This window comes from Notolepis coatsorum (genome assembly GCF_963971535.1).
Source record: "Notolepis coatsorum genome assembly, contig: SCAFFOLD_228, whole genome shotgun sequence".
In the NCBI taxonomy this organism is placed as follows: domain Eukaryota; kingdom Metazoa; phylum Chordata; class Actinopteri; order Aulopiformes; family Paralepididae; genus Notolepis; species Notolepis coatsorum.
The window spans coordinates 69438-81831 of NW_028169331.1; the positions used below are offsets into that span (position 1 = coordinate 69438).

The 12394-nt window shown below is 42.9% G+C and overlaps 1 protein-coding gene across 2 annotated transcripts in view; it reads left to right on the top strand.

Annotated features, from left to right (window-relative positions):
• LOC311248738 (chloride channel protein 2-like) overlaps window positions 1–12394 on the top strand; it is a 154980-nt gene that overhangs the window by 20568 nt on the left and 122018 nt on the right. For both annotated transcript variants that reach the window (XM_084339569.1, XM_084339570.1), the window contains exons 7-9: window positions 1139–1223; window positions 5902–6003; window positions 9520–9604. In XM_084339569.1, coding sequence (XP_084195695.1) covers window positions 1139–1223; window positions 5902–6003; window positions 9520–9604 — 272 coding nt within the window. The remainder of the gene's footprint in view (window positions 1–1138; window positions 1224–5901; window positions 6004–9519; window positions 9605–12394) is intronic.

The window sequence follows — 12394 nt, forward strand, 5'->3', positions numbered from 1 at the left end:
TATTTCAATTTAGCTGGAAATACATTGCTACATCATTCAGTAACATTTGCAGAGCCTTATAACAAAAACATTATTACGGTCACCATTGTGACCAGTGGGATTAATCAACAAATTGTATTATTTATTTTTCTATTTCATTGAACATTGCACATGTTAAAAGCCATTTTTTTTACTCAAAATGTGAGTATTACCAAGTCAACTTGTGTTCTTAAAACAATGATAATAAACATAGTTTTATTAGGTTGAAATAATGTGGTTGTGTACTTATTTTTCTGTTAACTTATTATGGCTTGAAAACTGAACCTTAATGCACAGTAACTGAACTCAATATTTTTAAGTTCTGGTAACTTATTATTATATATTTTTTTACAGTGTAGTCTTGCGATCAATCAAAACTTATTTACACGATATACCTCACATTCACCCTCCATTCACATCCTGGTGTTCTCCATTAGGCCTGTAGGTGGAGCTATGACAGCACACATACAGTACACACACCAATGGTGTTTGATGTGTCCAAAAATGAATGGGCAAATGTGAGTGAAATGGTCGCACTGTATGCAGCTGTTTGTCTGCATTGCATTCCCCCCCCCCCCCCCCCCCAACTCAGATTTAGGGTTGATACAACCATCATAATAATATTGTTAATAATAACAATAACAATAATGATGTAATAATGTAAAAATTATCATTAAAAAGACCTGATTATGAGAACAAAAAATTACGATGCATGGAATATTGTTGAGGCACACTAGTTACAACTATATTTCAAATAGGCACTCCATGTCAAAAAGGTTGCTGACCCCTGGTATATACTCTGTCAGGATCTAGGGGTAACAGTACTGTATATCTGAATACCGTTTATGTCACAAATGTATCGGTACTAAATACCTATATGTCCCTATGCCATAAATGTCATGTATGTTGTGTATGTCATAAATGTCTATATGAATTGAAAATGGGGGACCCTGATGTAAACAAGACAAACGTCTTTCTCAGGTCTGCATCCCCTTAACAATTGTGTGTATTGAGCTGTACTGTATTGTACCCATTCTGCAATCTGTTAAATAAAGTTTTCATTCATTCATGTTGACTCTTAACCCCCCCCCCCCCCTCTCTCTCTCTCTCCTCACCACAGAGACCATCACAGCTCTGTTCAAAACCCGCTTCCGCCTCGACTTCCCCTTTGACCTCCAGGAGCTGCCGGCCTTCGCCGTCATTGGGTGAGACCTGACTACTGGCCAGATATTAGCCACTTAGCTCAGCCTCAGAGAGTCTAGAAATCCCCTTGTTAATATGTAAGGAATTAGCATAGTAAGTGGCCAGTAAAGCTAATAGCAATAAGCTTACAATGATTCAGCGCTAATACAGTTTGCAAGATAGTGTTGGTGTTGGTTACCGGTCGCTGGCCGCAGGTTTTAAACCCGGAGCTTCAATTATGTGTGAGTCACCTATCGTGGATAATTTAGCCTACTGTAGCGAACGCATTTATGAATGTCTTATTTTAGCAAGCTTTAGCTCCAGGCCTTCTACATGGCTCTGAATAAGACCACCGCCTCCCACGAGAAAGCTGCTAGAGAGATAAGAAAATTATATCTCTCTCTCTCTCCTCTCTATGAATCTCTCTCTCCTCTCCATCCATCTCTCTCTCTCTCTCTCCCCCCCCCCCTCCCTCCCACCAAGATGGAAGCACAGCTCCATGTCTAACTGTGCGTGGGCTCCCCAGGAGAAGAGAATCCCTCTCTTCTTCTAGTCATTGTATTCCCCCTCTCCTCTTCCTGGCTGTTGACGTCTGGATGTGTAGTGCACCCACTAGATCAGAGGAGCGCAGCTTTGACTTACAAATGAACAAAACGCAGCCCCCAGAGAACGAGACATCCCGCTTAGCCCCACTTTTACTGTGTGTGTGTGTGTGTGCATGTGTATGCTTGTGTGTCTGTGTGCTTGAGCTTGTGTGCGTTTGCATAGTGTTTGCATAGTGTATGTGTGTGTGTCTGTCTGTGTTCTGTACTGTGCATGACCTTGTGTTCTAGCACATACTTGTATATCCTGTATGTGTATGAGTGGCTATCTCGTAGCTTACAAGGGGGGGGTGTGTCCTAGTGTTTGCGTACAGTATATGCCTGCTTGTAGCAGGCCTATGTGTGTGCCTGTGTGAGTCCAAGCTGCATGTATGTGAATGTGTGTGTGCGAACATGTGATTGTGTGTGTGTGTGTGTGTGTGTGTGTGTGTACATGCACATAGTTTCCATGTTCCTCTGCCAGTTGCTGTCAAGCTGGGAAAGTCGGTCAGTGTCAACTGGGCCACAGAGAGTTGGTCCAGGGCGTCATGCTGTGCTACATGCTAGCTACAGTAGGGCACGTCTTTGAAAAGGAAGTTATAGGCTACTACTACATGCTAGCTAGGGCACATCTTTGAAGAGTAAGTTATAGGCTACTACATGCTAGCTAGGGCACATATTTGAAGAGTAAGTTATAGGCTACTACTACATGCTAGCTACGGCACATCTTTGAAGAGTAAGTTATAGGCTACTACTACATGCTAGCTAGGGCACATCTTTGAAAAGGAAGTTATAGGCTACTACTACATGCTAGCTAGGGCATGTCTTTGAAAAGGAAGTTATAGGCTACTACTACATGCTAGCTAGGGCACATCTTTGAAAAGGAAGTTATAGGCTACTACTACATGCTAGCTAGGACACGTCTTTGAAAAGGAAGTTATAGGCTACTACTAGGGGTGTAACGATGCATTGATGCATCGAAATGCATCGATTCTAATGTGACGATTCAACTGCATCGATTTGAAAATGTTAGATCGATTATAATCTAAATTAATCGAAATAAAAAAATGTATATATTTTTTTAATTATATATATTTTTGACCTATAGTCCATTCAGCCACATTTGTGTATTCAAATTTTTTTGGGGAATTAACTGAGAGAAAATGTATCGAATCTAATTGAATCGTGGTCAAATGAAGAGATTTCATGATGCATTGAATCGTTGCCTGAAGAATCGTAATCGAATTTAATCATTTAGGTTGCATCGTTACACCCCTAGTTACTACTACATGCTAGCTAGGGGATGTCTTTGAAAAGGAAGTTATACTACTACATGCTAGCTAGGGCATGTCTTTGAAAAGGAAGTTATAGGTTACTACTACATGCTAGCTAGGGCATGTCTTTGATGAAAACATTATAATACTACATGCTAGCTAGGGGTTGTCTTTGAAAAGGAAGTTATACTACTACATGCTAGCTAGGGCACGTCTTCGAAGAAAACTGCTCTCCCGCATGACCTGTGTGTGAACAGACCGGGGAAATAGATGCAACGTGGATTTTGTGAAGAGCGAGATTCAAGTCAAAGTAGGGCTGTCTTAAATGCTTCGAAGCTTCGAACGTTCGATTCGATGGCACAAGCTTCGAACATAAAAAAAAAAATCGAAGTTTAAAAAAAAAAAAAAAAAAAAAAATTTTTTGTTACTTCGATGTGTGTGTGTGTGTGTGTGTGTGTGTACTACCCATCCCACTTAGGACAGCCGAATCCCGTCCAATCTTTCGCCGTCGACTAAAGACTCACTTCTTCAACCATTATCTGAAATGATAAAAAAATAAAAAAAAAATCTAACCGTGACTAACCTTACTGTCATGCACTTGTCCTAATAAACTAACCTACACTGTAACACGCAACACTTTGATGAACATTGTTACTCAGCTGATAGAGTTGTACCCTTCTTGCTGTCTTGTCGTACAGAACTTGTAAGTCGCTTTGGATAAAAGCGTCAGCTAAATGACTAAATGTAAGTGTGTGTGTGTGTAGGTGTGTGTGTAGGTGTGTGTGTGTGTGCGCGCACCTTGTAGAATTCCACACATAAGAAAGAAAGATACTGGGATGAATAAACAAAATAGGAAATAAAATGTAGAAATGCATGCAATACATAAATAAATATGAATCTCCATATATGAAATATAACATTTAGATAATGTGCTACTGAGATGTTTTGGTGAGTTCTTTGTTTTTTTGTGGAAGTTGCCCTTCTTAAAAATGCATGAACATTCACTGATAATTGGTCTGTAGTGGAGTCTACAAGGTCTACATTGCCGGACCATGTAGAATCCGGACCTTGTAGACTGACATAATTCTGTGCATAGTTTAGTCTACACAGGCCATATTTCAAATAATCAAAATCTTACTTCATTCATCTTAAACATTCTTGATTTGGGGGATTGGTAGTTCACATGAAATCTGAAGTTGTTCAAACGACAACAGCGATCCACCTTGAATTAAATCACACAGCCGAGTGAAACCTTGTTGGATGCGTCAGTCACGAAAGGGGCTACTTAATTAATTAATCCAACCCACTTTATTTATAGAGCACATTTAAAAACAACAACGTTTACGAAAGTGCTGTACAAGTCCCACAACATAAGATAAAAAAAAAATATATATATATATTAAAAAAAAAAAATTAAGTTTTTTTTTTTTTTTTTTTTTTTTTTTTTTGAAGCTTCGAATTAAAATCGAAGCTCGGCCCCGAAGCTTCGATTGCCAAAAAAAGCTTCGAAGGTCAGCCCTAAGTCAAAGTGAATTTCTCGACATGCCAAGATTTTTATGAACATCCTCTTTGTCAGAAGGCTCTCAGCAGCGAGGGGTCCAGCGAGAAATAACCAATTCCTCAAAAGGCCTATATGGTGCACTGCACTCTCAAAGAACATAGAAATCAAGAGAAATCAAAGAACATACAATGCCAGCCACACACTCACACCTACTTGTGTTTTTACCTAAGCCATGCTGCAGGAAGAAAAAGGCTCCCTTATCATCCATTTATCCATCATCGATCATTACTTATTCACAAGTATTTGATGGAATTAATAATGCAGCAAGATAAATGTATAAGCCTGTCTGTATAGGCCTCTGCCTCTATTCTCTCTTTATCTCTCTCTCTCTTTATCTCTCTCTTTATCTCTCTCTTTATCTCTCTATTTCTTCTCTCTCTCTCTCTCTCTCTCTCTCTCTCTCTCTCTCTCTCTCTCTCTCTCTCTCTCTCTCTCACTCTCTCACTCTCTCTCATATAAGGTGGGCTCCCACAGAGAGCTTAAATGCATGCTTATGTAAACCTCTTTAGCACTTTTGTGTCTCCTCTCCACATCTTAGTCTGTCTCCCTCTCTCTTATCTTCTTTTTCTATCTTGTCTTTTTATCTATCTCGCTCTCTTACACACACACACTTGTCTTTCACCTCTTTCTCTCCCATCTTCTCTCTCTCTTGTCTTTCCTCTATCTCTCTCCCTCTCTCGTCTTCTCTTTCGTCTTTCCTCCCTATCTATCTCTCTCTCTCCCTCTCCCCCTCTCTTTCACACCTCTCTCTCTCTAGTATCCATTATTGTCCTCCATCCTGTATCTGCTATCGATCTGACTTTAAAGTAAATTTTAAATAAAGTGACTATTTTCTGTGTTCACCTAGGTGTTTAGAATTGGTCTTTCCTTTAGACAAACACATCAACCCTGTCCACAGCTTCAGAGAGCTCAGAATGCAGGGTCGCCCGCAGTGCAGCGCCCCTGGTGGAGTTTTGGGGTTCAGTGCCTTGCTCAAGGCAGTGTTACGCGGAGTCGTTGAGCCAGAGATACTTTTGCATGTAAACCAAATGTGATGTCACCATCCGATGAGGGAATTTTACATTAGGAATTGATGCTAGCAGTTAAGATAAATAGTTAAATTCAAATAGTTACACACAATTCAACTAAGGCCCATAGTCGTCATGGATTTCGACACTTTAAACCTCAATGTCAGATTTACGATGTTGGTGCCTGTTATTCATATCACAAATCTGGTCCAGGGTCTATTGGGATACATAACACATGTTCATCCTTACTTTTTAAATCTCTCTCTCTCTCTCTCTAGTATTGCCAGTGGTTTTGGTGGGGCTCTGTTTGTGTACCTGAACCGGCTGATTGTCCAGTTCATCAGGAAACAGAAGGCCATCAACAAATTCCTCATGAAGAAGTGAGTCTGGCTCGCCATGAGTCGCAGCACAACTCTCATCATTGCAAATTACATAATTTCAAGCTAACATTGAATAGAAAATACTTTTATTTTATATTTTTTATTATGTCTGTCTAAATCTCATTCAACTAAGGCTGTTCCTGGGTGCGTGAATATTTTAGGCAACCAACTTGTGTTTAGCGTTTCTCTGATTGGCCACTACGCCCATGTGACCACGGCAGCGCGAGAGAGGCTGTCTATTGCCATTCTCTAAGACAAACTCTAACCTTAACCAGCTCCTTAACAGCGCCTAAACTTAACCCTTCTAACCTTAACCAACTCCGAAACAATGCCTAACCTTAACCTTAACCAACTCCGAAACAATGCCTAACCTTAACCATAACCAACTCCGAAAGAATATTGCCATTCTCTAAGACAAACTCTAACCTTAACCAGCTCCTTAACAGCGCCTAAACTTAACCCTTCTAACCTTAACCAACTCCGAAACAATGCCTAACCTTAACCTTAACCAACTCCGAAACAATGCTTAAAGTTAACATGCCTAAACTTAACCGCCGAAAGAATGCATGTTAAAAAAAAAAAAAGGGGGAATCGAACTTGTCACCAACGGACCGCAGGATCCACAGCAAGGCGGCGCTACCAGTTGAGCTAGTTGGCGATGTTAAAAGAGGGGGGATTACTGCTACATAATGCTGCCGCGACAGAGCTGCCGCGGGGGCGTGGCTAGATGCAAGTTGGGCGTGGCTAGACACAAGTTGGTTGCCTTTAATATTTAGGCTTCCTGCGTGCCACACTTTGGCTAATGCTCTCTGTAGCTAAAGAGATAACATGGATTTCAGTGGGCTATTCAAATGTATGTGGGTCGTCAGTTGAATGTGTGATTAATAACATTCACACTCCCAAGTGATTTAGATTGATTATACGACCGCTTGTAATGTTTACTGTTCCAAAAAGTTAAAGATGCACTTTGTAAGCCAGGTGTCTCATCTGTAGGCTTCACACGGGCCACACACACATACACACATGCCATGCTTGCACACACACACACACACACACACGCACACGCACGCACACACACACACACACACATAGTGCAACACTGTTCCCTGCCTGGTGGAGTATGTTTGTGATTTATTGGTGTAAGTTCACACAGAAGTGACTCCAGTGGCCCACAGCCTCCTGCAGAACAAAATGATAGAAGCATTAATCATGAGGGTGCTGTTTATTCATGAAGGGTTATCATTTATTCACACATGCACACACACACACATACACACACACACACACACACACACACACACACACACACACACACACCCTCTCTCTCACACACATGGATGCATACACCTCATGTTTGTCATCAGTATATACTTTTATACTCTTGTGTATACTCATATTCACACATACATTTGTATATTGTCTTTCCCTTTCTCCCCCTCTGTTTCTCACACACACACACGCAGGCACGCACACACACACACACACACACACACACACACATGCAAACAAACAAACAAACAAACATATTTTTCTAAATAAGCACATTGTTGTAAGTGCTTGAACTATGTTTATACTACTCTCTACTATGTACTACTCTAACTTTCCTTTCGAATTTACCTCTCTAACTTAAGCCCAGAGCCCTATTTTCTGAATATCCGCCTAAAATACATACCTAAGTAAATGGAATATTGTTCCACTTCTACAAGGTCCATTTGCATGTTCTTGGTATCTAGGGACATCTATGGACCTCAGTGAATGGATTCCCAGTGTCAGAAATAGTGTGTCTATTACTAGGCTTGCTTAAATTGTGATGAAACAAAGGAGAATATTAACTATGATTTTTCTTTGCATCTTTGACAGTGAATAACACCATGCTAAAAATGACATGGCCAATTCAAATCGGCCCGAAAATGGCAGATTTCCGCGACCACAACAACACATTTTTTAAAACTAAAATCTCAGTAATAACACTTTAACCTATTGGTAAACAAACGTATTGATGAAAATATACATTATAACTGCTGCTGTGACATGGTTATGATGTTTATTCTTGAATACGTTTGAAAAGAAAAACGATAATTATGTCAGTCTGGAGAGCTTGATTTATGACGTGATGTCATTTGCGGTCCGGGCGGAAGAGGTTAACCCTCCTCTAAATTAACTATCTAACTTACCTCTCTAACTTACCTCTCCACTAACGTACCTCTCTAACTTACCTCTCCTCTAATGTACCTCTCTAACTTACCTCTCTAACTTACCTCTCCTCTAATGTACCTCTCTAACTTACCTCTCTAACTTACCTCTCCTCTAACGTACCTCTCTAACTTACCTCTCCTAACTTTACTCTCTAACTTACCCCTCTAACGTACCTCTCTAACTTACCTCTCTAACTTACCTCTCTAACTTACCCCTCTAACGTACCTCTCTAACTTACCTCTCTAACTTACCTCTCTAACTTACCTCTCTAACTTACCTCTCTAACTTACCCCTCTAACGTACCTCTCTAACTTACCTCTCTAACTTACCTCTCCTAACTTACCTCTCCTAACTTTCCTCTCTAACTTACCTATCTAACTTACATCTCCTAACTTTCCTCTCTAACTTACCTATCTAACGTACCTCTCCTCTAACTTACCTCTCCTCTAACTTACCTCATCTAACTTACCTCTCCTCTAACTTACCTCTCTAACTTACCTCTCTAACTTACCTCTCCTAACTTGCCTCTCTAACTTACATCTCCTCTAACTTACCTCTCCTCTAACTTACCTCTCTAACTTACCTCTCTAACTTACCTCTCTAACTTACCTCTCTAACTTAACCCTCTAACTTAACCCTCTAACTTAACCCTCTAACTTACCTCTCTAACTTACCTCTCCTCTAACATACCTCTCTAACTTACCTCTCTAACTTACCTCTCCTCTAACTTACCCCTCTAACTTACCTCTCCTCTAACGTACCTCTCCTCTAACTTACCTCTCCTCTAACTTAACCCTCTAACTTACCCCTCTAACTTACCTCTCGAACTTACCTCTCTAACTTACCTCTCTAACTTATCTCTCTAACTTACCTCTCTAACTTACCTCTCCTCTAACTTACCTCTCTAACTTACCTCTCTAACTTACCTCTCCTCTAACTTACCTCTCTAACTGACCTCTCTAACTTACCTCTCCTCTAACTTACCTCTCCTCTAACTTACCTCTCTAACGTACCTCTCTAACTTACCTCTTGAACTTACCTCTCTAAAGTACCTCTCCTCTAACTTACCTCTCCTCTCATTTACCTATCTAACGTACCTCTCTAACTTACATCTCCTCTCTAATTTACCTCTTCTCCTTTTCTTGTCGTTCTTCACTCTCATTTACCTCATTATTATTATTAAAGAACTTAAACTAATTATCTCTCTCTTTCTTATATTACCTTACTCTCTCTCTCTCTCTCTCTCTCCCCCCCCCTCTCTCTCTCTCTCCCCCCCTCTCTCTCTCTCTCTCTCTCTCTCCCCATCCACCTCTCCCCTAGGCGTCTGTTGTATCCAGCCCTGGTCACTCTACTGGTGTCCACGCTAACGTTTCCCCCTGGCTTTGGACAGTTCATGGCTGGAAAGGTTGGTTCCCTCTCTGTGCACACGCACACATACACACACACACACACACATTCTCACTGATCCACTTTTTTCAGTTCTGATACGATATCTGAATTTGGATATCTGCTGATATCCTTCGCTTCGCTTGACTTCTCAAAAAAATTAATTATTTTATGAATAATTAAATATCGATATTTTGGGAAATTAGTATTAAATCAAATCAAATCAAATTTATTTGTAAGGCCCGACAACACACATTAATGTCCCCATGGGCCGGACACGTCTTCTTTAAGCAAGTCAAGAAGAAACATAACAATAAGTCAAGAACAAAACAAGAACACCATAAGGTCTGTCTGTCTGTCTGTCTGTCTGTCTGTCTGTCTGTCTGTCTGTCTGTCTGTCTGTCTGTCTGTCTGTCTGTCTGTCTCTCTGTCTCTCTGTCTGTCTGTCTCTCTGTCTCTCTGTCTGTCTGTCTGTCTGTCTGTCTGTCTGTCTGTCTCTCTCTCTCTCTCTCTCTCTCTCTCTCTCTCTCTCTCTCTCTCTCTCTCTCTCTATCTCTCTATCTCTCTATCTCTCTTTCTCTTTCTCTCTCTTTCTCTTTCTTTCTCTTTCTCTTTCTCTCTCTCTTCTCTCTGTCCATTGACAACTCACATAAGCAGGGCCAGACTGAAGAAATAATTCAGGATGGGAAATATAGTGTGAAATATAGCCCCAGTCAGGGTCCCCCACCAGGAAATTTTGAATTTTTACCCTTTAAATGCCAGTTTTGTGATGGGCATCACAAATTATTGTAACAAAACACAAAAAGGTAAATATCTTCAATATATCAAATGCAAAGTGGATTTGTCTGGGGGGGATTATTACAGCATAGCATAATGTCAATGATTAGCAACAACACTGATTTCAATGGATTTTTAGTTTTTTTGTAATGTCAGATTGAAAAAATACTCACTCTTACCATTAGGGAACGATAGGTTATGACTATAACCAAGTTCTGTTAGTTAGGGGCGATGCTTGGCATCACACTGCACTATCTCGCGTACGTGCACGCGTACTGAATAAACCACAAATGTACCTCTAATACCAGTATTAGTCTGACCACACCCCTCATCAGCTTACCTTCATAAGCAGGTGTGTGGTCACCTGCTCTCCTCCTTCCCAAGCTTTCACCACAAGGTGAGGTCAAGGGCTGCAGCGGCCGTCTGATGCCAAGCATCGCCCCTAACTAACAGAACTTGGTTATAGTCATAACCTATCGTTCTGTATCGTTAGTGGCTTAGCTTGGCATCACACTGCACAAGGGAGGCCAAGCGGAGCCACTGGCTGACAAATACACCCCGCTGACAGCCCCCCAAAACCATCAGAACAGGGAGGGCCGAGCCCCCCCGACCCCCCCTAATGGAGGGTATCCCCCCTATTAGAGGCTTCACGGGAAGGCGACGGACCCGACCGTGCGAAGAGGCACTCAAGCAACTTAACGCACAGGGTGAGCAGACCGTGGCTTGACCCCACGACTACACACACGCACAACCCGCATGCCACCCGGGAACGAACGGAGGAACAACCTCGTTACTGCCCCCAGAATCACGGGGTCAAGGGCAAACCCAACCCCGTGGCAAGGCCGTAGCAGCGGAGCGCGAAGGAAGACCCAGACCCACCAAAAGGACTGGACTCCCTGGAATGGGGGCCCGGAGAAGTCCATGATGCCAGCATCAAGACCCCACCAGGTGGGCACGTAGTGCCCCGCCCCCCACATCGCCAGCGTATTCGGACAAAGGCCCCCCAGTTACTGCACCTGGTAATCCCAGGCGGTATCCCAACCAAGTACTAACCAGGCCAGAACCTGCTTAGCTTCCGAGATCGGACGAGATCGGGCGTGTTCAGGTCGGTATGGCCGTAAGCCGAGCGGGCCCCGTCCCCCCAACAGTACACCGCCTGGCACACTAACCCTGCAGAACAGACAGTCAGCATGGCCGTAAGCACACAAAAAAGGTTAACCAACGGAAGCAGGCAGCGCACCGGGGAAAAACCAGGCAACAGGCTGTTAACCCTAGCCTGGAGACTGCGGACGAGACAGGCGCCAGAGGGGACAGCTGAACACAGCCGCCCCGGCGGAAGGAGCGTAAGCTGGCGGTGTTGCATGACCAAGCCTCCATTTAAAAACCCCCACCCAGAGGGGTCGAGGCAGAGAAGGCTGACACGATTGGCAGACGTCATGAACGTGCAGGGGCACCCTCAAACGGTGAACCCGGGAGTTGACACTGCTCCAACACACCAGGGAATCAACCACCTCGGTGTTACCCAATGCGGTGGTTGTTCCTATAACCCCTCAAGAAAAAACTCCAAAACACACCTGCGGGTATACACCGGCTATACCGCAGTACAAGTGTTTCAGTTTCCAAAAAGGGTTAACCCAGGCCTACGGGTCGCAAACATCACTTCGGACCGGGCCTGGCGGTACGGGAAGCACAGGGTCACCAGAGGAGGTCAAAAAACCACCCCCACAGGCCCCTCTTCGCCATGCGTGAGAGAGGAGCGAAAAAGAATGGAGAACCAGCCCCTAAGCACACCGTACCTGGTATTCCCCGGCGGTCTCCCAACCAAGTACTAACCAGGACCAACCTGTGTAGCGGCCGAGATCCGACGAGATCGAGCGCGTACAGAATGGCATGGCTGTAAGCCATGACGACAGTGCTGAGTAAAAACATACCCAACCAGGGTCTTCATAGCGCTTAACCCTGTGACACCCAGACCGACCTGGCATTTTTCCCCCTGAAAAAAGCCCAAGTCCCTCAGGGTACCAGAACAGCA